This window comes from Pelophylax lessonae, assembly GCF_965119305.1.
Source record: "Pelophylax lessonae genome assembly, chromosome: 9".
Taxonomy (NCBI): Eukaryota; Metazoa; Chordata; class Amphibia; order Anura; family Ranidae; genus Pelophylax; species Pelophylax lessonae.
The window spans coordinates 255,544,713-255,570,526 of NC_138776.1; the positions used below are offsets into that span (position 1 = coordinate 255,544,713).

The following is a 25,814-nucleotide window of genomic DNA, read 5'->3' on the forward strand; positions in this document are numbered from 1 at the left end:
GGGGGGACTTTTGGGCATCTAGTCTTACAGATAAAACTGGCCCTTTGAAGGCAACCAAAATGTTGATGGGGCCCACAATGAAATTGAGTTTGGCCTCCCTGGTGTAGAAGCATTGATTTCTAAAGGGATGGTAATAGCAGTAACATCTCGGTACTCTCTAACCATCACCTGCAGTATGTCCACAGTCTTCTGTAGCAATACAATTGCTGAATATTATGTGTGGCCCTTTAGTGATGTGCGGGTCCACAGGCCCCTATCTCATATGTTGACCACCACTAATCTAGGCTGACTGTACTCAGCCGACTGACTGTTGTAAGCGTTTGTGGTTCCACGTAAAGAATGAGACTACAAATGAATAACAAATAATTACTCAACTGTGTATTGATTGGAAAGCTTCATTGAAAGTTGGTGGCATCTCAGAAGATGCTGAGGCCACCAACTCCACATGGAGATGACCTGATCCATTATGACAACTACCAGCTGGAGCTCATGCTCTAACTCCATGACAAGCCTGATGCGTTTTGGAAACAAGTTCTGTGGACCGATGACGGTTAAAATTGAACTTTTTGGCCGGAATGAGAAGAAGGGGCACAGAATTTAATGAAAAGAAATTCTGTCCAACTGTGAAGCATGGGGGTGGATCAATCATTCTTTGGGGTTGTATTGCAGCCAGTGGCACAGGGAACATCTCACAAGTAGAAGGAAAAATGGATTCAATAAAATTTCAGCAAATTTTGGATGGTAACTTGATGCCATCTGTGAAAAAGCTGAAGTTAAAGAGAGGATGGCTTCTACAAATGGATAATGATCCTAAACACACCTCGAAATCCATCAAGGCGAAATTACATCAAGGCGTAAACTGAAGGTTTTGCCATGGCCTTCACAATCTCCTGACCTCAACATAATTGAAAATCTATGGATAGACCTTAAAGGAGCAGTGCGTGACAGACAGCCCAGAAATCTCAAAGAACTGGAAGACTTTTGTAAGGAAGAATGGGCAAAGATACCTCAAACAAGAATTGAAAGACTCTTGGCTGGCTACAAAAACTGTATAGATAATAAAGAGAATACATTAATAAAGCTTCATTAAAAGTTGGTGGCATCTCAGAAGATGCTGAGGCCACCAACTCCACATGGAGATGACCTGATCCCTTATGACAACTACCAGCTGGAGCTCATGTTCTAACTCCATATAGATAATAAAGAGAATATATTAGAGCATACCCGGTGATGTGAGGGCTGGCTGGCTCGCCATCATGACGTCCTTGTAGAGATCCTTGTGTCCTTCCATATACTCCCACTCCTCCATGGAGAAATAGACAGTGACATCCTGACACCTTATAGGAACCTGACACACACAATGATACAGTCACCATCCAGACACATCCCTTGTCTGTTACTGGATAATGTCCCAGAATTCCCGGCACCGCTCACCTCTCCTGTCAGCAGATCAATGATCTTCTGGGTGACTTCTAGGATCTTGACATTGGTTTTCTTTACAGTTTTCTCCTTGATTGGGTTTTGGACCTTCCTCATCCTGCCAGGATCCCTGGTCTTTGTTTCAGGTACATAAACCTAAATAAAAGGCAAAAGTTCCCACAAGTCAAGACCCCACCTCTCCGGTCAGGTCTGTGTTTTATTAATAGAGATAAGAGTGATGTCATGTGACCTCCCAGAATCCTCCTCACCTCTCCGGTCAGCTCTGTTTTATTAATAGAGATAAGAGTGATGTCATGTAACCTCCCAGAATCCCCCTCACCTCTCCGGTCAGCTCTGTGTTTTATAAATAGAGATAAGAGTGATGTCATGTGACCTCCCAGAATCCTCCTCGCCTCTCCGGTCAGGTCTGTGTTTTATTAATAGAGATAAGAGTGATGTCATGTGACCTCCCAGAATCCTCCTCACCTCTCCGGTCAGCTGTGTTTTATTAATAGAGATAAGAGTGATGTCATGTGACCTCCCAGAATCCTCCTCACCTCTCCGGTCAGGTCTGTGTTTTATAAATAGAGAGAAGAGTGATGTCATGTGACCTCCCAGAATCCTCCTCACCTCTCCGGTCAGGTCTGTGATTTATTATTAGAGATAAGAGTGATGTCATGTGACCTCCCAGAATCCTCCTCACCTCTCCAGTCAGCAGGTAGACGATCTCTAACGTAAGGTTTAATATTTTCCCAGTCATGTCATTCTGGTCCATCTCCATCTTCATGGGTCCGTCAGTGCAGCCAGTGCGTCTCTGAGATTACAAAAACCGCTCCTGTTAGCTCAAGCATTCAAAAAAAATGGAAAATGTAATCATACTGACCTCATAACTTTCCGAAACCGGTGCCAATTCATGGCTCTATATATGTGGAAGTAGCCCTGTTCACTACCACCCCACAGGACCAGTGCATAGCTTTGTGTTTGAGCTCACACACACAAGAGCCCATTTCCTGTAAAACGCTACGACTGAACTGGGTGCAGTATGCTTCCATGGATTGGCGCCAGGAAAGGAAAAATTATGACGTAAGTATGATAGAATTTTTCATCTTCCTGTTGCCAACATGGCAGCATGCATGTGGAAAACCAATAACCAATAGCTACAAGGTAGGGCAGGGTTTCCCAACCAATAGCCAATAGCTACAAGGTAGGGCAGGGTTTCCCAACCAGTGTTCCTCCAGAGGTCGCTAGGGGTTCCTTGAGCAAAGAGAATTTTCTACCTCTCAGATAAGCTCCCACTGACACCATTCATCTTTTTAGCTATCTGGAAGGTGAGAATTCCTCCCAATGACCACAAATGTAAGGAGCGTTCTTCCCACTGACCATCACACTAATGTATCATGAGATGTAGATATTAGCAGGGGTTCCCTGAGACCAGAAAGTTATTTCAAGGGTTCCTTTGTGTTGAAAAGGTTGAGAAAGTCTAATGTAGGGTATGGTTTGGCATATTTTTTACAAGGATAGAGATGGCGCCATAGCTTTCCTGATGCAATTTGCCATAGTACGAATGGATGAATCTATCTGGTGATGTTGCCGGATGGTGTCATCAGAAGACCAGTTGGCCGATCTACAAATGGTTTTCATTGATTATCCTGCAGACACTGCCCAAGACGTTCAGTTTTGTCTTGCTGGTACGCATTACTTACTTTTCGTAGTTCCAGCCTGGCCACCTTACAGGCCCTCCATAGAAGCTGGTCAACCATAATGTTATTGTAAGAGCAGATATTTCCTTCTGCTTGTTGGCTACAGAAGGAAATTAGGAACAATCTTTCCGATCGCCTGAAAGATGCCATAGCCAGCATCTTGTACTTTGCAGCCCTTGCAGTGATACAGGTGGTAGACCCTACCTGAGGGACTTCAGGTTCTTTGCTTGGGTCCACCACAATAAACTGCTCCTCATCAGTGCATACCCGTGTTAAAAAACTGGTGGAGGATGCCATCTTGGACATTAAGTTCTCCTACCCCTATGCATGTCACCCTCCCCTACAGCCAATCCCCAGAGCTTACCCAAATCCAAGATAGCCACCGGAGCGGTATATGATACTATTCCTGTGACCTGAAAGTCCCACATCTCTCGTACTTTGCAGCCCTTGCAGTTATACAATTGGTAGACCCTACCTGAGGGACTTCGGATTCTTTCCTTGGGTCCACCACAATAAACTGCTCCTCATCAGTGCATACCCAAGTGCAAAAACTGGTGGAAGTTGCCATCTTGGACATTAAGTTCTCCTACCCCTATGCATGTCGCCCTCCCCTACAGCCAATTCCCAAAGCTTACCCAAATCCAAGATAGCCACCGGAGAGGTATATGATACTATTCCTGTGACCTGAAAGTCCCACATCTCTCGTACTTTTCAGCCCTAGCAGTGATACAAGTGGTAGACCCTACCTGAGGGACTTCAGGTACTTCGCTTGGGTCCACCACAATAAACTGCTCCTCATCAGTGCATACCCGTGTGCAAAAACTAGTGGAGGATGCCATCTTGGACACTAGGTTCTCCTACCCCTATGCATGTCGCCGTCCCCTACAGCCAATCCCCAGAGCTCACCCAAATCCAAGATAGCCACCGGAGAGAGGTATATGATACTATTCCTGTGACCTGAAAGTCCCACATCTCTCGTACTTTTCAGCCCTTGCAGTGATACAAGTGGTAGACCCTACCTGAGGGACTTCAGGTACTTTGCTTGGGTCCACTACAATAAACTGCTCCTCATTAGTGCATACCCGTGTGCAAAAACTAGTGGAGGATGCCATCTTGGACACTAGATAGCCACCGGAGAGGTATATGTACTCTGCACTTGCTCTGGAAGCCACATAATTTTCGGGAATAAGGTCAATTCCACAATGACCGCTGAAATGTAGTGTGGTCATGGCCAGGGAGAAACACACATGAAATTAAAAAATGGTGGCACGGTTATCAGAGCCACTATAGGGGAGCACAAAACTGGACATCCCAAAGGATCCACAGAAGTGGTTCCCTACTATATTGGAATATTTAGTACCTAAGGTGAGGGTCTTCAATACAGGAGAGGCTGAACCTACACGGACAACCACCAAAGGTGGCAGGTCAAGGATTTATTTTCCTCTATCAAGGAGAGGCTGAACCTACACGGACAACCACCAAAGGTGGCAGGTCAAGGATTTCTTTTAATCGACGAAGGAGAGGCTGAACCTACATGGACAACCACCAAAGGTGGCAGGTCAAGGATTTATTTTCCTTGATCAAGGAGAGGCTGAACCTACACGGACAACCACCAAAGGTGGCAGGTCAAGGATTTATTTTCCTCGATCAAGGAGAGGCCGAACCTACATGGACAACCACCAAAGGTGGCAGGTCAAGGATTTATTTTCCTCGATCAAGGAGAGGCTGAACCTACACGGACAACCACCAAAGGTGGCAGGTCAAGGATTTATTTTCCTCGATCAAGGAGAGGCTGAACCTACATGGACAACCACCAAAGGTGGCAGGTCAAGGATTTATTTTCCTCGATCAAGGAGAGGCTGAACCTACACGGACAACCACCAAAGGTGGCAGGTCAAGGATTTATTTTCCTCTATCAAGGAGAGGCTGAACATACATGGACAACCACCAAAGGTGGCAGGTCAAGGATTTATTTTCCTCTATCAAGGAGAGGCTGAACATACATGGACAACCACCAAAGGTGGCAGGTCAAGGATTTATTTTCCTCAATTACATCAGCCGTGAGTTCTGGAGGACCAAGAATGGGTACCGGTCTGTTGTGTGGGTTCCAGCCATCGGCCCGGTAGGCTGCCAGTGGGCGGGGCTACTACCACTTGCATGCTGCCATGGGTTGGCGCCAGAAAATCAACATTTTTTTTTCTTCAGGATAATTATCTCATCAAAAGAATAAAAATTACAAATAAAAAAACATCTTCTGCATATAAAGGTGATATATTGATAGACAATCACACTAAAGGGCAAGGATTATTAATAGCAATTGCAATCTATACAAGACTGAACATAAATTATCAGCTTACCACCATAAACCTGCAACAGTCTTCCAAATCTGAAACTAGAACCCGCCCACTTCCAGAAATGCTTCCTTTTTTTTTTTCCAGATTTCCAGGTTGTGCGTTCCAGCTCCCGGTAGGATTCTTCCGTGCGTTCCACGGGTATCTGTTCTAGTTCGGCACTGCCATCTAGTGGCTAGCTATGTGAACTGCATGCTTTTATTCGATACGATTTTTAGTGCAGACGTGCGCGCCATCTGGTGTCCATGTGTGAGAACTGCAGGTGTAATCCACACAATGTAATGGAGCTCTAATAGGGAAATACTCAAGTTTCTCCTGCAGTCCTACATCTGTAGGAACTTCACTCTCCCAATCAACATTGATTATTTTAAATACTGATGTTGCTAGCATTAGTAAATTGATAGGAAAGTACATCATAATTACTTGTTTTAAACTTTTTACATTTTACTAATGTAAGAGGTACTCTGATTAGGGCCCTGATGTAAGGGGGGACTCAGATGGGGATCCTATTGTAAAGGGGACTCTGATCGGGACCCTAATGTAAGGGGGTCTCTTATGGGGACCCAGATGTAAGGGATGACTCTGATGGAGACCCTGATGTAAGGGAGGACTCTGGTGGGGACCCTGATGTAAGGGAGGACTCTAATGGGGATCCTGGTGTAAGGGGGCACTCTGATGGGGACCCTGATGTAATGGGGGACTCTGATGGGGACCCTGATGTAAGGGGGGACTCTGATGGGGACCCTCGTTTAAGGGGGGGATTCTGATGGGGACCCTAAAGTAAGGGGGACTCAGATGGGGATCCTAATGTAAAGGGGACTCAGATGAGGACCCTAATGTAAGGGGGCCTCCTATGGGTACCCAGATGTAAGGGAGGACTCTGATAGGGACCCTGATGTAAGGGGGGCTCTGATAGGGACCCTGGTATAAGGGGGGGGCACTGATGGGGACCTTGATGTAAGGGAGGATTCTAATAGGGACCCTGATTTAAAGGGGGACTCTAATAGGGACCTTTATGTAAGGGGGACTTTAATGGGGACCCTGATTAAAGGGGGACTCTGATGGACACCCTGATGTAAGGGAGGACTCTGATGGGGGAATCTGATGTAAAGGGGGACTCTGATGGGGACCTTGATGCAAGGGGGGACTCTGATGGGGACACTCATGTAAAGCGGACTCTGATGGGGACCCTAATGTGGCCCTCACACCCAGGGCTTTTTTTTCAACCATGACGTGGCGGAACTCTCTTCTGTTCTGTCACCTTCAGCTCTCTACCTTCACTCCCCTCTCACCACTGACACAGAAGCCTTCTGCACTCTGTATGTAGCGCACTCCTCAACCCTGCACTCTGTATGTAGGGCACTCCTGAATCCTGCACTCTGTAGCGCACTCCTCAACCCTGCACTCTGTATGTAGCGCACTCCTCAACCCTGCACTCTGTATGTAGCGCACTCCTCAACCCTGCACTCTGTATGTAGCGCACTCCTCAACCCTGCACTCTGTATGTAGTGCACTCCTGAATCCTGCACTCTGTAGCGTACTCCTCAACCCTGCACTCTGTATGTAGCGCACTCCTGAACCCTGCACTCTGTATGTAGCGCACTCCTCAACCCTGCACTCTGTATGTAGCGCACTCCTCAACCCTGCACTCTGTATGTAGCGCACTCCTCAACCCTGCACTCTGTATGTAGCACACTCCTCAACCCTGCACTCTGTATGTAGCGCACTCCTCAACCCTGCACTCTGTATGTAGCGCACTCCTCAACCCTGCACTCTGTATGTAGCGCACTCCTCAACCCTGCACTCTGTATGTAGCACACTCCTCAACCCTGCACTCTGTATGTAGCGCACTGCTCAACCCTGCACTCTGTATGTAGTGCACTCCTGAATCCTGCACTCTGTAGCGTACTCCTCAACCCTGCACTCTGTATGTAGCGCACTCCTCAACCCTGCACTCTGTATGTAGCACACTCCTTGATCTTGTACTCTGTATGTAGTGCACTCCTCAACCCTGCACTCTGTATGTATTGCACTCCTCAACCCTGCACTCTGTATGTAGCGCACTCCTCAATCTTGTACTCTGTATGTAGCGCACTCCTCAACCCTGCACTCTGTATGTAGCGCACTCCTCAACCCTGCACTCTGTATGTAGCGCACTCCTCAACCCTGCACTCTGTATGTAGCGCACTCCTCAACCCTGTACTCTGTATGTAGCACACTCCTCAACCCTGCACTCTGTATGCAGTGCACTCCTCAACCCTGCACTCTGTATGCAGTGCACTCCTCAACCCTGCACTCTGTATGCAGTGCACTCCTCAACCCTGCACTCTGTATGCAGCGCACTCCTCAACCTTGCACTCTGTACACAGTGCACCCCTGTACTTTGCACTCGGTATGTAGCATACCCCTGAACTCTGCACATAATGAACTCCTGATATATATTGCCCCTTTAAGATCCTTCCACTGCAATGTGGCCAGAAGAATGTGAAAAATATTGTCCAGAAGTATTTAAAGGATACAATAATCCCCAGAAAAATGTAAAAAGCAGTAACATGGGAGTAACATGGATTTTATTTGTGATTTATGATACACAGTGCCTTAGCAAACTACATTTTGTTCACTTAGGGTTCATAGGTTCAAACCAGAACTCCAGGCAGTTATTAGAAATGAACTCCAGGCAAACAGCTGAATACACATATGGGAGCTGTTTTACCAAAGGATTTGTATTTCTGTCCATCCAGTCCTGAGATTGACACAGCTCTGCCACACAGTACAGCCCTGTCCAGCAGAGCAGGAGAAAACAGTAAAAGCAACCTTCGAATGTGGTGCTTAGAGCTTGGTAATTTTTCCTCTCCTCCAACTTCTAGTCTGGCGCTGCGATGCCTTTGCCGCCCTCTTAGGACTGTGGGTGTCCCTTCACATGCAGCACTATAGGACAACAGACAGAGGGCACTCCAGCCCAGTGCAATACCTTCATATACACTTTATTAGGAAAATAAAAGGAAGTAATATACTCACAGATGCATGGTGTCCACAGGCATATGAAGATATGTCGCGTTTCGAGATACTTAGGATGCGACTGTTGTGTTTCGAGGGGCAAACCCTCTTTCTCAAACCACTGAGAAAGAGGGGTAACCCCCCCAAAACACGTTAGCCATATTGGACACTGAAGGATCTTTTTTTTTGCAGAGCTGCAAAAGATTTTGCACTCTCCAGTTTTAGTAAATCAACCCCATTGTGTCAACAGACATATCAGATAATCAAGAGCGACTGTCGAGTTTCGAGGGGCAAACCCTCTTTCTCAGGCCTCTGAGGAAGAGGGGTTACCCCCAGAAACACGTTAGCCATATTGGACACTGGAGGGTCTTCTCTTTAGTAAAATAAAAGCAAGTATTATACTCACAATCGCACTGGGATTGATTTGATTCTAACTTCAGATTGTTCAATTAAGCTTTGAAAAAGAAAACTGGAAGCTGATTGGTTTCTATGTAGAGCGGCACTAGATTTTGCACTCTCCAGTTTTAGTAAATCAACCCCATTGTGTCAACAGACATATCAGATAATCAAGAGCAACTGTCGGGTTTCGAGGGGCAAACCCTCTTTCTCAAGCCACTGAGAAAGAGGGGTAACCCCCCCCCCCCCCAAAACACGTTAGCCATATTGGACACTGAAGGGTCTTCCTCTTAGTAAAATAAAAGCAAGTAATATACTCACAAACACATAGGGTTGATTTACTAAAACTGGAGAGTGAAAAATCTGGTGCAGCTGTGCATGGTAACCAATCAGCTTCAAACTTCAGCTTGTTCAATTAAGTTTTGAACAAAAAAAAATGGAAGCTGATTGTTTTTTTTGCAGAGCTGCAAAAGATTTTGCACTCTCCAGTTTTAGTAAATCAACCCCATTGTGTCAACAGACATATCAGATAATCAAGAGCAACTGTCATGTTTCGAGGGGCAACCCCTCTTTCTCAAGTCACTGAGGAATATATACATATACACTTTATTAGGAAAGTGAAAGGAAGTATTATACTCACAAATGCATAGTGTCCACAGGCATATGAAGATATGTTGTGTTTCAAGATACTTAGGATGCAACTGTTGTGTTTCGAGGGGCAAACCCTCTTTCTCAAACCACTAAGAAAGAGGGGTTACCCCCAGAAACACGTTAGCCATATCGGACACTGAAGGGTCTTCCTCTTAGTAAAATAAAAGCAAGTAATATACTCACAAACACATAGGGGTTTATTTACTAAAACTGGAAAGTGCAAAATCTGGTGTGGCTGTGCATGGTAACCAATCAGCTTCTAACTTCAGCTTGTTCAATTAAGCTTTGACAAAAAAAAAGGAAGCTGATTGGTTTCTATGTAGAGCGGCATCAGATTTTGCACTCTCCAGTTTCAGCAAATCAACGCTATAGTGTCAACAGGCATATCAGATAATCAAGAGTGACTGTCGTGTTTCGAGGGACAAACCCTCTTTCTCAACCCTCTGAGGAGGAGGGGTTACCCCCGGAAGTTTTAGCAAATCAACTCTAAAGTGTCAACGGTGATATCAGAAAATCAAGATGTGACAATCGCCTGATCTGCAACACTTAGCTTGTGGCATGGGGAAGACCCTTCAGCATCCAATATGGCCAACGTGTCTCAGGGGGTAACCCCTCTTCCTCAGAGGCTTGAGAAAGAGGGGTTGCTACTCGAAACGCTACATTCGCTCTTGATTATCTGATATTCCTGTTGACACTGTGCGTTTGTGTGTATATTACTTGCTTTTAGTTTACTGATAAAGTGTATATGAAGGTAATGTGCTCGGCTGGTGCACCCTCTGTCTGTTGTCCTATAGTATAGCAGAGCAGGAGACCTGTTTTTTCTCTGGTGGTACAAGACATTTCTTTTCCAGCCTGTGATTGGACAGTGAAAGGAGAAGCAGCAGATTGATGAGCTCATCTCTCTGCTCTCCCATCCTATGAGTGTGTTCCTTGATAGCATATTATTACTACAACACAACTGACTGGCTCCTTGTGCTGCTTCCTTCTCCCAGTCTGATTCTGATGTACAGGGACTGCAAGAGGCTGATATCAAGGCTGTGATGTTTTCAGGCCCCTCCCACCGACCACGATCTGCCTGCATTGCATAGAGAAAGCACAGAGACCCAGTATTGATTGGCTGCAGCAGGGAAAGCCAAGTCACCAACCCAGCTCTGTTGACAGGGCTGTGTAAATCTAGGGACTGGATGGAGGGCTGTGTAAATGTAAGGACTGGATGGAGGGCTTTGTAAATCTAGGGAACGGATGGGGGACTGTGCAAATCTAAGGACTGGATGGAGGACTGTGTAAATATAAGGACTGGATGGAGGGCTGTGTAAATCTAAGGACTGGATGGAGGGCTGTGTAAATCTAAGGGCTGTGTAAATCTAAGGACTGGGTGGAGGGCTGTGTAAATCTAAGGACTGAATGGAGGGCTGTGTAAATATAAGGGCTGTGTAAATCTAAGGACTGGGTGGAGGGCTGTGTAAATCTAAGGATTGGATGGAGGGCTGTGTAAATCTAAGGACTGGATTGAGGGCTGTGTAAATCTAAGGGCTGTGTAAATCTAAGGACTGAATGGAGGGCTGTGTAAATCTAAGGACTGGGTGGAGGGCTGTGTAAATCTAAGGACTGGATGGACAGGTATAACTGTTCCCATATATGTATTTCAATTAAACATTTAATTGCCTGGATTTCAGCTTAAAAAAAAAATGCCAACATAGAAAAAAAAGTCTTAGAAGGTCTCTTAACCGATAAATGAACTCTCTGACAAGTGGACTCTCCGGTGTCGCAGGAGGTTAGGACTGCGGGAGAAGCACTTTCCGCACTCGGGACAAGAATAAGGGCGTTCCCCGGTATGAGTTCTCCGGTGGTTGACCAGCCCCCACTTATTAATAAAGGATTTCCCGCACTCTCCGCACAAAAATGGTTTTTCTCCCAAATGGATTCTCTGGTGAACCCCTAGGTTGGCTCTATGGGTAAAACTCTTCCCGCACTCCTTACAAGAGTAAGGTCGCTCCCCGGTGTGAATTCGCTGATGGTAGATCAACAATGACCTCTGGTAAAATGATTTCCCGCACTCTGAACAGGTGTACGGCTTCTCCCCGGAATGTACTCTCTTGTGAACAGTCAGGTGACCGCTCTGGGAATAACTCTTCCCGCACTCGGAACAAGAATAAGGTTTCACTCCGGTGTGAGTTCTTTGGTGGCTTATCAGCAACGACTTCTGGGTGAATGATTTCCCACACTCCGAACAGGTGTACGGCTTCTCCCCTGTATGGATTCGCTTGTGAACAGTCAGGTGTCCACTATCGGAGAAACACTTCCCGCACTCCGAACAAGAATAGGATGTCACTCCGGTGTGAGTTCTCTGATGGCTGCCAAACAAAGGATTTTGACTGATGGGTTCGCTATAATCAGACGATGAATAAGGCTGTTCCCTGCAATGGGATTTCTGGTGAGAGATGAGGAGCGAGTTACAGGAAAAACACTTCCCACACTCGTAGCAGAAGTAGGGCTCCTCCTCGGTAGGAGACTTCACCAAGGGCTCATTCTCTGTTGGACTTTGGTGCTGGGTAACAAGGCCGGAACTGCTACCAAAATCATTCCCACTCTCCGAACACAAATACGCCTTCTCCTTGGAGTGAGAACCCAAGTGATTCATGAGCGTTGACCTCTGGTCAAAACACTTTCCGCACTCAGGGCAGAAGTAGGGCTCCTCCTCGGTAGGAGACTTCACATAAGGCTTGTTCTCTGTGTGACTTTGGTGCTGGGTAACAAGGCCAGAACTGCTGCCGAAACCATTCCCACTCTCCGAACACAAATAGGCCTTCTCCTCAGAGTGCGTCCCCAAGTGTTTCATGAGCGTTGACCTCTGGTCAAAACACTTCCCGCACTCAGGGCAGAAGTAGGGCTCCTCCTCTGTAGGAGACTTCACAAAGAGCTCCTTCTCTGTGTGACTTTGGTGCTGGGTAACAAGGCCGGAACTGCTGCCAAAACCATTCCCACTCTCCGAACACAAATACGCCTTCTCCTCGGAGTGAGAACCCAAGTGTTCCATGAGCGTCGACCTCTGGTCAAAACACTTCCCGCACTTGGAGCAGATGTAGGTCTCCTCCTCAGTGTGAGATTGCCCAAAGGGCCCATTCTCTGAGTGACTTTGGTGCCGGGTAACAAGGCCAGAACTGCTGCCTAAATCATTCCCATTCTCCGAACACAAATAGACCTTCTCCTCAGAGTGTGTCCCTAAGTGTTTCATGAGCGTCGACCTCTGGTCGAAACATTTCCCACACTCTTTGCACACAAAAGACCTCTCCTTGGTATGAGTGCCCTGGTGCTCCACAAGCAGCGACTTCAACCTAAAAGACATCCCACATTTACAGCAGGTGTACAGTTTTGACCTTGTATGGATTTGTTGATGTGTCCCCTCTTTGCCGAAAAACTCCCGGCACTGCCATCGAGGCCCTTTGCACATAGGCTGGTGTTGGAGGAAGTCGGGACTGGTGGTGAAGGCGCTTCCGCACCCATCACAGCTAAACGTGTTTGCCTCCGGACTCTGAATTGGGAGCCAGGAAGGACTGCCTGGTTCAATTACTCTTTCAGCTTCATCTCCATTCTCGGTTTCATTGCTGGTTCCTTCTTCTTCTTCAGTCGGTGGCTTTTCTTCCAAATGGTCTTCATCCGAAAACAGGTTCTCTTTAATCTGAAAAGGTAAATGGTTCCTCTCAAGAGTATCCCGGCCCGACTCCTCTTTGTTATATTGAGTACACGGCGTACGCTTCTGCGCGTCACTGATGTCTAAGTATAGAGAAGATGGTGGCATTCCACAGTCTCGTCTCGAAGGACCTTCTTCCTCGATTCTGACCTTCATATAGTCCACATGTTCCTTCAGAAGCCTTTCTTCCTCAAAACAATCCAATTCCTCCTTTATAGTTCCATACGTCTCCGGCATCTGCGCTCTTTCGGATAAATCTGATAAACAGAAGTACATTTCAGTTCATTTAGGTGGCAGTCATATTGGAGTGGAAACCAAAAATGTTGAAGATTGCAGCTTACCAATCATTTTTTATCCCCCGTTTAAAAGAATTAAAATAAAAAATATTTAAAAAAAATGAAAAAATATATAAAATTTTTTTATTTTTTTTTACAATTTTTTTCACATACTGTCACCAGTCAGTGTCCCTGATCACCACCACCCCAGTTTTATGATGACGCTGTACTGCACTGGTGACAGTATGTGAATAAAAATTGTAAAAAAAAAAAAAAAAAAAATTTTTATATTTTTTTTTCATTTTTTTTAAATATTTTTTTATTTTAATTCTTTTTTTTTATCTTACCATTTTTTTTTTTTTTTTTTACATAATATGATTGCTTATAGCAGTGAATTTTCCCTGCTATAAGCAAAAATCTTTACTGAATGACAGTGTGTAGACCGGGGCTCAAAATTTCAAGTCCTGAGCTACTAGCCAGGCCTTAAGGGGTTACTCGCCACCAGTTGCCCCACCCAACCCCTACCCTGCCCTGCCCCTAATTCTGCCCCTAAACACGCCCTCATAAATAATCTCATAAAATGACACTGTTAAATGTTTTTCCATGAATGCAGAAGTTACAAAAATACATATTAATAACAAGTTCATCAATGCAGCCTATCAGTGCCCATCAGTTCAGCATCATCAGTGAAGCTTATGACTGCAGCCTGATTAGTGCCCCTGAATGCAGCCTCACGGGTGCCCATCAATGCAGCCTCACCAGTGCCCAATAAATGAACCCTCACCAGTGCCCATCAATGCAGCCTCACCAGTGCCCATCAATTCCCCCTCACCAGTGCTCATGAATGCAGCCTCCCCAGTGCCCATCAATGCAACCTCACCAGTGCCCATCAATGCAACCTCACCAGTGCCCATCAACGCTACCTCACCTGTGCCCATCAATGCAGCCTCACCTGTGCTCATCAATGCAGCCCGATCAGTGCCCATCAATGCAGCCTCATTTGTGTCCATCAATGCAGCCTCACCTGTGTCCATCTATGCCCCTTTTCCAGTGCCCATGAATGCAGCCTCACCAGTGTCCATCAATGCAACCTCACCTGTGCCCATCAATGCAGCCTGATCACTGCCCATCAATGCCCATAAATGCAGCCTCATTTGTGCCCATAAATGCAGCCTCACCTGTGCCCATCAATGCAGCCTCACCTATGCCATTCAATGCAGACTGATCAGTGCCCATCAATTCAGCCTCATTTTTGAGCATCAATGCAAGGTTCACCTGTGTTCATCAATGCCCTTTTCCAGTGCCCATCAATGCAGCCTTACCAGTGTCTATCAATGCAACCTCACCTGTGCCCATTAATGCAGCCTAATGTGTGCCCCCTCAATGTAGCCTCACCTGAGCCCATCAATGCAACCTCACCTGTGCCCATCAATGCAACCTCACCTGTGCCCATAAATGCAGCCTCACCTGTGCCCATCAATGCAGCCTCACCTCAGGGAAAATAGGGAGAGGATGAGGGATTAGGGACCTCTGGCGGAGAGAGAGGGGAGGGGAGCTCAGGATATCGAGCCTTGGAGGTTAATGGATAAAGGTCAACATAAAGGGATATAGCAGGGAGATGAGGAGCTTGAAGGCAGAGGTGAGGAGGATTCTGGGGTGGGGAACCTTCCTCTGTGGTTTGTCCTGGAGAATGAAACTCGAAATTAGGGGTCCCCATACTGGAGGGCTTTACTGTCATTTAGAGCATAAATCACAAAGTTCTGATCCAGCCATGGGACGGTGTCTCCTGGCTCAAGCAGATACAGATTGGTAGGCTTACACTTTTCGGGGGACATGCCCCCTTCTTCAGAGCTGAACCAACCTAAGACATGAAGAAGGGGCCAACAGTCTTGGCTCTAGCAGTGATCATTAGTTAACCGTGGGATGGTGTCACCTGGCCCAAGCAGATACAGATTGGTAGGTTTATGTGTTTCAGGAGACATGCCCCCTTCTTTAGAGCTGGTCTTAGGTTGGTTCAGCTCTGAAGAAGGGGGCATGTCCTCTTAAATGTGTAAGCAAACCAATCTGTATCTGCTTAGGCATTACCACAACCATTTTTTATTAAGCAACCATAGGCCAAAAACATACAAAGATAAAGGCAAACATGATAAATTACAAGGTTCTGACCCAGCCGTGGGACAGTGTCACCTGGCCCAAGCAGATACAGGTTATAGGCTTACGTGTTTTCGAGGGGCATGCCTCGTTCTTCAGGAACTGGTCTTAGGTTGGTTCAGCTCTGAAGAAGGAGGCATGTCCCCTGAAATGTGTAAACCTACCAATCCGTATCTGCTTGGGCATTACCACAGCCACTTTTATTAAACACCCATAGGCCAAAAAACCTACTCAGAAACACAGATAAAGGAAGCGTGATAAATCACAAAGTTCTGATTCAGCCATGGGACGGTGTCTCCTGGCTCAAGCAGATACAGATTGGTAGGCTTACATGTTTCGGGGGACATGCCCCCTTCTTCAGAGCTGAACCAACCTAAGACCTGAAGAAGGGGCCAACGGCCTTGGCTCTAGCTGTGAGCAATTGGTAAATGAAGAAATTGGATACCTCCATCAGAAGTTGGGAGGGTCACAGGAAACGGTGGAAAGATTGTATAGAAAGAATATACCACCTGTTAACTCCATATAATGTGATCACCATAGAAAAATAAAGGAAGCCAAATTCATATAACATACCCGGTGATGTGAGGGGTGGTCGCTTCTCCATCATGGTGTCCTTATAGAGATCCTTGTATCCTTCTACACATTCCTCCATGGAGGCCTCCTGACACCTTATAGGAACCTGACACACACAATGATACAGTCACCATCCAGACACATCCCTTGTCTGTTACTGGATAATGTCCCAGAATTCCCGGCACCGCTCACCTCTCCTGTCAGCAGCTCAATGATCTTCTGGGTGACTTCTAAAATCTTCTTGTCATTGTATCTTGCCAATATTAGGGTGGGAGGTGGTGGCTCTATAATGGAACTGCTCAATTTTCCTGACATAGTTGGATACAAGCCTTGCAAGAGACACTCAATGGATGCCATCTTCACCACTCCATATTTCTACAAAGGAGAACAAATGGCAAAAAAAAAAAAGTAATGTGACCTCCCAGAATCCTCCTCACCTCTCCGGTCAGGTCTGTGTTTTATTAATAGAGATAAGAGTGATGTCATGTGACCTCCCAGAATCCTCCTCACCTCTCCGGTCAGGTCTGTGTTTTTATTAATAGAGATAAGAGTGATGTCATGTGACCTCCCAGAATCCTCCTCACCTCTCCGGTCAGCAGGCAGACGATCTCCAGGGTGAGGTCTAATATGGTCTCAGTCATGTGACTCTGTTCGGCATCCATCCCGATCGGATTGGCCATCACCTTCGCACAGCGTCTCGGCATTTCCAGGGACCAATCAGCTGAAACCTTTCGGAAAAAAAAAACACCTATTTTTTCCATTAGGCCTGGCATTGTAAGGGATAAGAAGAACATATATCTCTGGATTGTACAATATATGGGGTCTAGGGTTGCCACCTCATCCCTTTAAACCAGGACACATTAATTACACAGGTTCTGTGGCTGATTAAGGTGCTAATTAAACTCACTCAGTGCCTTATGAGCATTATATCAGCCTCAGAACCTATGTAATTCATAGGGATCCTGGATTAAAGGGGTGAGGTGGAAACCCTAATGGGATACACTGATACAGGGTTACATTAAACATAACTGAATAGGAAATAAATGTCACCAGGCTCTCCAGATTATAATACAAATTAATTGCAGATTTCAGTCTAATGCACTCACAAAGCAACTGGAGCTCCAACACTTCCTGCTTGGACCCTGGCCTTTGTTTTGTCACACCAAACTTCCGGGTTCTTGCGTTCCATTCAGGGTTGTGCGTTCCACGTGTCTCTGGTATTACTTGGTGCTGCCATCTAGCGGTGGATATTGCAAACTGCACGCTATTCCTCTATTAGAATTTCTAGTAGGTACTCGCTCGCCCTCTGGTGTCCATGTTTGAAAACTGCATTTGGGAATTCACAGTGTGCAATAGAGCACTATAGGGTTGTCCTATCCATCCTTCTCCAGGCATATGCTTCTCATATTTAGGTGGAAAAAAAGGCACAAGCACATGGGGCTCAACCAATAGAACAAATAAACCAATTGAAAACCTATCTCAGCAGAACCCTAAACCCACAGTTCATCTAGAAGGCAAAAAAGCTTTATAAAGCGTGAGCCAATGTATTCCAACAGGAATAAAAATCTCCTTCCTGAGCCTTCGAGGCAATCGGATTTTCCCTGGATCAATCATCTACAGTAATTTTATCTAAAAACACATTTAGAGCTGATTATATAATATCAATATATATATATATATATTAGGGATAAACCGATATGTTTTTCTGAGGGCCGATACCAATACTGATATTTTGGTCACAACGTATCGGTATCGGCCGACATTTTTTACATTTAAAGTTTTGAAAATTAAAGACAATTTTTGACACAAATCTGGTACTGAACATGTTCATTTTTGTTTAATGTTTAATGGCTGGCACCCTGTGGCGAGTAGCTGGCTGGCTGGCACCCTGTGGTGGGTGGCTGGCTGGCACCCTGTGGTAGGTGGGTGGCTGGCACAGGGGCTGTGGGTGGCTGGCACAGTGCCTGTGGCTGTCTGGTACAGGGCGTGGTTGGCTGGCACCCTGTCTGTGGGTGGCTGGCTGTCTGGCACCCTGTGGTTGGTGGGTGGCTGGCACAGGGGCTGTGGGTTCCTGGCTGGTACAGGGCCTGTGGGTGGCTGGCTGGCTGGCTGGCTCGCTGGTACAGTGCACTCAACTCCTTTGGTTGACCATGGCGAGGCCTGTTCTGAGTGGAACCTGTCCTGTTAAACCTCTGTATGGTCTTGGCCACCGTGCTGCAGCTCAGTTTCAGGGTCTTGGCAATCTTCTTATAGCCTAGGCCATCTTTATGTAGAGCAACAATTCTTTTTTTCAGATCCTCAGAGAGTTCTTTGCCATGAGGTGCCATGTTGAACTTCCAGTGACCAGTATGAGAGAGTGGGAGCGATAACACCAAGTGTAACACACCTGCTCCCCATTCACACCTGAGACCTTGTAACACGAACTAGTCACATGACACCGGGGAGGGAAAATGGCTAATTAAGCCCAATTTGGACATTTTCACTTAGGGGTGTGCTCACTTTTGTTGCCAGCGGTTTAGACATTAATGGCTGTGTGTTGAGTTATTTTGAGGGGACAGCAAATTTACACTGTTATACAAGCTGTACACTCACTACTTTACATTGTAGCAAAGTGTCATTTCTTCAGTGTTGTCACATGAAAAGATAGAATAAAATATTTACCAAAATGTGAGGGGTGTACTCACTTTTGTGAGACAGTGTGTGTGTGTGTGTGTGTATATATATATATACATATATATATATATATATATATATATATATATATATATATATATATATATATATATATATATCTATGTACTGTATATATATAAATACACTATATAACCTAAAGTATTGGGACGCCGGCCTTTACACACACATGAACTTTAATGGCATCCCAGTCTTAGTCCGTAGGGTTCAGTATTGAGTTGGCCCACCCTTTGCAGCTATAACAGCTTCAACTCTTCTGGGGAGGCTGTCCACAAGGTTTAGTAGTGTCTATGGGAATGTTTGACCATTCCTCCAGAAGCGCGTTCGTGAGGTCAGGCACTAATGTTGGACAAGAAGACCCAGCATCGTAATCTCCGCTCTAATTCATCCCAAAGGTGTTCTATCGGGTTGAGGTCAGGACTCTGTGCAGGCCAATCAAGTCTCCTGGAATCTACTCCATGCTCGAAACTGAGTGCTGGGAGACACAGCAAACCTTATGGCAATGGAACGTATTGATGTGCCATCCTGGAGGAGTTGGACTGCCTGTGTAACCTCTATAGGGTCCAGGTAGGGCCTCATCCTACCAGTAGTGACACTGACCCCAGCCAAATGCAAAACTACTGAAAAACAGTCAGAAAAGATGAGTAGGGAAAAAAATGTCAGTGGTTTCCACCTGTAAAACCATTCCTGTTTAGGAGGTCGTCGCCTTTTTGGCAATCTAGTGCACCCACCAAAGCAGCTAAATCTGATTAACAACCCCCTCTGCTACTTAATTGACCATATCAATATCCCAGGAGTTTCATTGACTTGGTGCTGTACTCTGATTAGAAAGTGTTCCTTTATTTTTTCTTTAGCGGTGTATATATATTTTTTTTAGCAAAGACCCTAGAGAATAAAATTGTGGTCGTTTGTAATATTTTATCTCACGTGGTATTTGCGCAGCGGTCTTTCAAATGCAACTTTTGGGGGAAAAATACACTTCACTGAATTTAAAAAAAAAACTAAACAGTAAGGTTAGTCCAACTTTTTTGTATAATGTGAGAGAGGAGGTTACGCTGAGTAAATAGATACCTAACATGTCACGCTTTAAAATTGCGCACACTCGTGGAATGGCGACAAACTACGGTACTTAAAAATCTCCATAAGGGACGCGTTCAGTGGCGTACCTAGAGCATTTGGCACCCGGGGCGGATCCTATATCTGGCACCCCCCCCCCCCAACTTTAAAATGTAAAAACACCCACAGAAATTTGTAATGTTTTCAAGAATATTTATTGCACAAATTTCACAGCCCCCATCACGGTGCCCCTTGCCGTCTGCCCCCTCCCCCGTCTCTCTAATCGCAGTTCCTCCTTTTGCACTCTCTGCCTCCCCTGCACAGTCCTACCTTCAGCATAAATAGATAAGAGACTGCAGACATGGTACAGGAGATGGTCAGAGACTACAGACTTGATACAGGAGATGGTCAGAGACTGCAGACATGATACAGGAGATGGTCAGAGACTACAGACTTGATACAGGAGATGGTCAGAGACTGCAGACATGATACAGGAGATGGTCAGAGACTGCAGACATGATACAGTAGATGGTCAGAGACTGAGGACATGATACAGGAGATGGTCAGAGACTGAGGACATGATACAAGAGATGGTCAGAGATTGCAGACATGATACAGGAGATGCTCAGTCAGAGACTGCAGACATGATACAGTATATGGTCAGAGACTGCAGACATGATACAGGAGATGGTCAGAGACTGCAGACATGATACAAGAGATGGTCAGAGACTGCAGACATGATACAGGAGATGGTCAGAGACTGAGGACATGATACAGGAGATGGTCAGAAACTGAGGACATGATACAGGAGATGGTCAGAGACTGAGGACATGATACAGGAGATGGTCAGAAACTGAGGACATGATACAGAAGATGCTCAGAGACTGCAGACATGATACAGGAGATGGTCAGAGACTGCAGACATGATACAAGAGATGGTCAGAGACTGCAGACATGATACAGGAGATGGTCAGAGACTGAGGACATGATACAGGAGATGGTCAGAGACTGCAGACATGATACAGGAGATGGTCAGAGACTGCAGACATGATACAGGAGATGCTCAGAGACTGCAGTCATGATACAGGAGATGGTCAGAGACTGAGGACATGATACAGGAGATGGTCAGAGACTGAGGACATGATACAGGAGATGGTAAGAGACTGAGGACATGATACAGGAGATGGTCAGAGACTACAGACATGATACAAGAGATGGTCAGAGATTGCAGACATGATACAGGAGATGGTCAGAGACTGCGGACATGATACAAGAGATGGTCAGAGACTGCAGACATGATACAGGAGATGCTCAGCCAGAGACTGCAGACATGATACAGTATATGGTCAGAGACTGAGGACATGATACAGGAGATGGTCAGAGACTGAGGACATGATACAGGAGATGGTCAGAGACTGAGGACATGATACAGGAGATGGTCAGAGACTGCAGACATGATACAGGAGATGGTCAGAGACTGCAGACATGATACAGGAGATGGTCAGAGACTGCAGACATGATACAGGAGATGGTCAGAGACTGCAGACATGATACAGGAGTTGGTCAGAGACTGCAGACATGATACAGGAGTTGGTCAGAGACTGAGGACATGATAGAAGATAGAAGAGCACTAGGGGGGCCAGAGAGCACAGGCGAAGCAGAGAGCACTGGAGGAGCTGAAGGGCACGGTGGGGGGGGGGCTGGAGAGAATTAAGAGGGGGTTTGGAAAGCATTGCAGGGTTGGTTGGAAGGCGCAGGGGGTGGAGAGCACGGGGGGGGGACAAGGAGCACTTGGGGGCGGGCAGGGAAAACCAGGGAGGTGGAGAGCACTGGGGGGACAGGGAGCACTTGGGGGGTGGGCAGGGAAGACCAGGGGGGGTGGAGAGCACTGGGGGGGACAGGTAGCACTTGGGGGTTGGGCAGGGAAAACCAGGGGGGTGGAGAGCACTGGGGGGGGGGAAGGTAGCACTTGAGGGGTGGGCAGGGAAAACCAGGCAGGTAGAGAGCACTGGGGGGGGGGACAGGGAGCATTTGGGGGGTGGGCAGGGAAGACCAGGGGGGTGGAGAGCACTGGGGGGGGGACAGGTAGCACTTGGGGGGTGGGCAGGGAAAACCAGGGGGTGGAGAGCATTGGGGGGGGACAGGTAGCACTTGAGGGGTGGGCAGGGAAAACCAGGCAGGTGGAGAGCACTGGGGGGGGGGGGGGAACAGGTAGCACTTGAGGGGTGGGCAGGGGAAACCAGGCAGGTGGAGAGCACTGGGGGGGGGGGGGGACAGGTAGCACTTGAGGGGTGGGCAGGGAAAACCAGGGGGGTGGACAGCACTGAAGGGCACAGGGAGCTAGGGAAAGATGAATTCCTCATATGCAACTGCCCCATCCCCCTCCTATCGAGCACACACACTTCGGAACTCACCTTCTTCCTGCCGAGGCTGAGGCCCCGCCCCTTCTTCCCGTCGAGGCCCCGCCCCCTTCCCCCGCCGCGGCTCCGCCCCTTATTCCCGCCGCCGTTCCGCCCCCCCGCAGCGCTGACTGAAGGAGCTGCCTTCACAGCGATACGGAACATGCCGGGCAGGGCACAACACCGGCTGACACCCCCCAGTGCGTGGCACCCGGGGCGGGCCGCCCCCCCGCCCCCCCTCTTGGTACGCCACTGGACGCGTTAAATTTTTTTTACCGGTTACCAGTTGGGAGTTTTAGAGGAGGTCTTTTGCTATAATTATTGATCTCGCTCTGACGATTGCGGTGATATCTCACATGTGTGGTTTGAACGCTGTTTACATTTGCGGGCACGACTTGCGTATGCGTTTTCTGTGGTTTGCGAGCACACTGGGACAGGAACGCTTTTTTTCACTGTCCCTTTTTTAAAAAAAAAAAAATCTGATCATTTTTATTGCTGTCACAAGCGCACAGTAATAGGCAGTGACAGGTACTCTTTATGGAGGGATTGGGGGTCTAAAAAAAACCCCAAACCCCTCCTCTGCACTTCAATGTATTCAAAACGCCAAGATCTGTGTTTTTCAATACTGTGGAATTTTCAAAATGATGCCCCACTCAGAAGCACCCCCCAGCTTCACTGATCCCCCCACTCAGTAGTACCCCCCAGCTTCACTGATCCCCCACTCAGTAGTACCCCCCATCTTCGCTGATCCCCCACTCAGTACTCAGTAGTACCCCCCATCTTCGCTGATCCCCTACTCAGTAGTCCCCCCCAGCTTCGCTGATCCCCCACTCAGTACTCAGTAGTACCCCCCATCTTCGCTGATCCCCTACTCAGTAGTCCCCCCCCATCTTCACTGATCCCCTACTAAGTAGTACCCCCCAGCTTCGCTGATCCCCTACTCAGTAGTATCCCCCAGCTTCATTGATTTCCTACTCAGTAGTCCCCCCCAACTTCGCTGATCCCCCACTCAGTAGTACCCCCCAGCTTCGCTGATCTCCTACTCAGTAGTCCCCTCCAGCTTCGCTGATCCCCCACTCAGTAGTACCCCCCCCAGCTTTGCTGATCCCCCACTCAGTAGTACCCCCCAGCTTCGCTGATCCCCTACTCAGTAATATCCCCCAGCTTTGTTAATCCCCTACTTAGTAGTACCCCCCATCTTCGTTAATCCCCTATTCGGTAGTACCCCCCATCTTCGCTGAACCCCTACTCAGTAGTCCCCCCCAGCTTCGCTGATCCCCCACTCAGTAGTAACCCACAGCTTTGCTGATCCCCTGCTCAATAGTAAACCCCAACTCTGCTAATCCCCCCACTTAGTAGTAACCCCTAGCTCTACTGATCCTCTGGTTTGCTGATCCTCCTCTCTCTCTCTCTCTCTGGTCCCCGCTCACCTCCCGATGTATTGCTCCCACGCTGTGCATCACGTGTGACATTGCTAGTTTTTCCTGCTCTGGTCCCCCAGCTCTGCTGATCCTCTGCCGCTCTCGTTTCGGTCCCTCCTCACCCAAGCACTCTGCCTTTGAAATCCCTAATTTCCTATTTGGGACTTTATGTGAGACAAGCAGGTCATGCTATTGGTCTCCACGCATATGAGGCACCAAGCCCCACCGTGCGATTTTCGTGCCTTTTTGGTGGATGCAGTTTTGATTTGACCTTAGTGTTTTCCGTATACAGGGATGGAGACCAATAGCATGACCCGCTTGTCTCACATAAAGTCCCAAATAGGAAATTAGGGATTTCAAAGGCAGTGTGCTTTACAGGCCATGCCCCATACATAAAATCCCTTCCTATCTATATACTGCATCCACCAAGGGGATGGAGGTGTAATGCTTTTCAGCTGGTCTTTTCCAGTTTGCACCATGGTTATAAACCTAATTATTTGAGTCTTTGAGACAACAGCCAGTCGTGGATGAGGGTGGGTTGGGGAGGTTGGGCTGTCTCCCTCTCACCTGTTCCCCCATCCATCCATTAGCAGCCATGTGCCTCCAGTGTGAGGACACTAAATTGAGAGTGTAGGACTGCAGATATAACAGGGTGCCGTGAAGTGGCTCTGCAGCTTTCACATGCGTTTGCAAATGTGTGTCAACTAAACCCCTGTTCTTTGTACCAAGAGACAGGTCTTATTTGGTTGGTGACAGACTGGAGGGTGAGTACATCAGACTGGGGGCTGGCTGACTTTCATGCACCTCTTACAATCCCTCAACCTCATTTTGTTTATCATTGTGTGATTTATCTTCTCTACAGTTCCCTATATCTAGATAAATGACTTTCTTATTAGAGAATGTAAACCAATATTCAGTGTACTATGGTTAGCTGTATACATATTGGCGTTTTTGAATATCTTCATTTTTTTTTAAATCCAGGCCACGCCCCCCAATATGTCTCCCCCCCCATCCACAGGGATTAGCCATGGAGGTTATTTGATAGTATTAGGACTTTACATTTTTCGGAGTCCTTGTAGAACAGAGACAAGTGTCTTTTTTTCCACCTAAATTAAGAAAAAAACAGCCTGTTATTTTTCTAGATTTTTATTGACTTATGCCAAAATCAATCTCTTTCTTCACTGGATCGCTTTTGACCTGTTCTGCCCCCCCCCCCCCAAATGTGTGGTCTCTTTTCTCTTCCATTTGATCTTACTTTGGAATAACTATTAACCTCCGGTTTTAAACCTCATTCTCAGATTAATAAAGTTGCATCACAAACCAAAGAAAAACGGTGGAGATCTTTTGGTGCTCCTTAAGTCCTGATGAAGGGGGCAGTTGTTGTGGCCCTCGAAACACGTTGTCTTTTTTGTATAGTCTTCCATTTGATCCTAAATTGGAAAATAACCAGTATCTGAACTTTTGGTGCTGCTTAAGTCCTAAAGAAGGGGGAAGGTTGTTGTGGCTATAGAAACATATTGTCTCTTTAGTATAGTCTTTCATTTGATCTTAAATTGGAATAAAACCAGTATCTGAACTTTTGGTGCTCCTTAAGTCTTAATAAAGGGAGGAGGTTGTTGTGGCCCTTGAAACAAGTTGTCTCTTTTGTAAAGTCTTCCATCTCATCTTACTTTGGAATAACTATTAACCTGTGGTATGGCACTTCAATCTCAGATCAATTCCGTTGCATCACAAACCAAGAAAACTGTGGAGATCTTTTGGTGCTCCTAAGTCCTGATTAAGGGGGGAGAGTTGTTTTGGCCCTCGAAACAGGTTGTCTCTTTTCTCTTCAATTTGATCTTACTTTGGAATAACTATTAACCTCCGGTGTGAAACCTCATTCTCAGATGAATGCAGTTGCATCACAAACCAAACAGAAATGGTGGAGATCTTTTGGGGCTACTTAAGTCCTGATGAAGGGGGGCAGTTGTTGTGGCCCTAAAAACACATAGTCTCTTTAGTATAGTCTTCCATTTGATCTTAAATTGGAAAATATCCAGTATC

General features: G+C 46.7%; 3 protein-coding genes across 5 annotated transcripts in view; 1 reads left to right on the forward strand and 2 right to left on the reverse strand.

The window, feature by feature from the left end:
- Positions 1-25,814, forward strand: part of LOC309564386 (uncharacterized protein) — a 114,899-nt gene that overhangs the window by 67,629 nt on the left and 21,456 nt on the right. The gene's annotated exons all lie outside the window — the stretch shown is intronic.
- LOC309562680 (uncharacterized protein) lies at positions 11,131-13,130 on the reverse strand. 3 transcript variants are annotated; one of them, XM_082266962.1, is made up of 2 exons: positions 12,760-13,130; positions 11,131-12,561 (listed from the first exon to the last, which is right to left on the reverse strand). In XM_082266962.1, exons 1-2 carry the CDS (start codon positions 12,963-12,965, stop codon positions 11,238-11,240), a joined length of 1,530 nt encoding a protein of 509 aa, XP_082123088.1. In that variant the 5' UTR covers positions 12,966-13,130; the 3' UTR covers positions 11,131-11,237. The 3 variants fall into 3 exon arrangements, with proteins under 3 accessions (XP_082123088.1, XP_082123087.1, XP_082123086.1); XM_082266961.1 differs by having other exon boundaries at positions 11,131-11,631; positions 11,716-13,130; XM_082266960.1 differs by having other exon boundaries at positions 11,131-13,130.
- On the reverse strand, positions 13,335-17,344 carry LOC309562932 (oocyte zinc finger protein XlCOF29-like). The gene is made up of 5 exons (XM_082267260.1): positions 17,311-17,344; positions 16,789-16,932; positions 16,397-16,579; positions 16,205-16,299; positions 13,335-13,462 (listed from the first exon to the last, which is right to left on the reverse strand). Exons 2-4 carry the CDS (start codon positions 16,906-16,908, stop codon positions 16,246-16,248), a joined length of 357 nt encoding a protein of 118 aa, XP_082123386.1. The 5' UTR covers positions 16,909-16,932; positions 17,311-17,344; the 3' UTR covers positions 13,335-13,462; positions 16,205-16,245.

What these genes read in the sequence shown, in the direction of transcription:
- LOC309562680 (XM_082266960.1), bottom strand. Translation starts at nt 12,965, where the DNA reads ATGTGCAAAGGGCCTCGATGGCAGTGCCGGGAGTTTTTCGGCAAAGAG.
- LOC309562932 (XM_082267260.1), bottom strand. Translation starts at nt 16,908, where the DNA reads ATGCCGAGACGCTGTGCGAAGGTGATGGCCAATCCGATCGGGATGGAT. An exon ending in TCTGCCTGCTGACCGGAGAG is followed by an intron (nt 16,580 to 16,788) that starts GTGAGGAGGATT and finishes TCTCCTTTGTAG; the next exon opens with AAATATGGAGTGGTGAAGAT. An exon ending in TTGAGCTGCTGACAGGAGAG is followed by an intron (nt 16,300 to 16,396) that starts GTGAGCGGTGCC and finishes GGTTCCTATAAG; the next exon opens with GTGTCAGGAGGCCTCCATGG.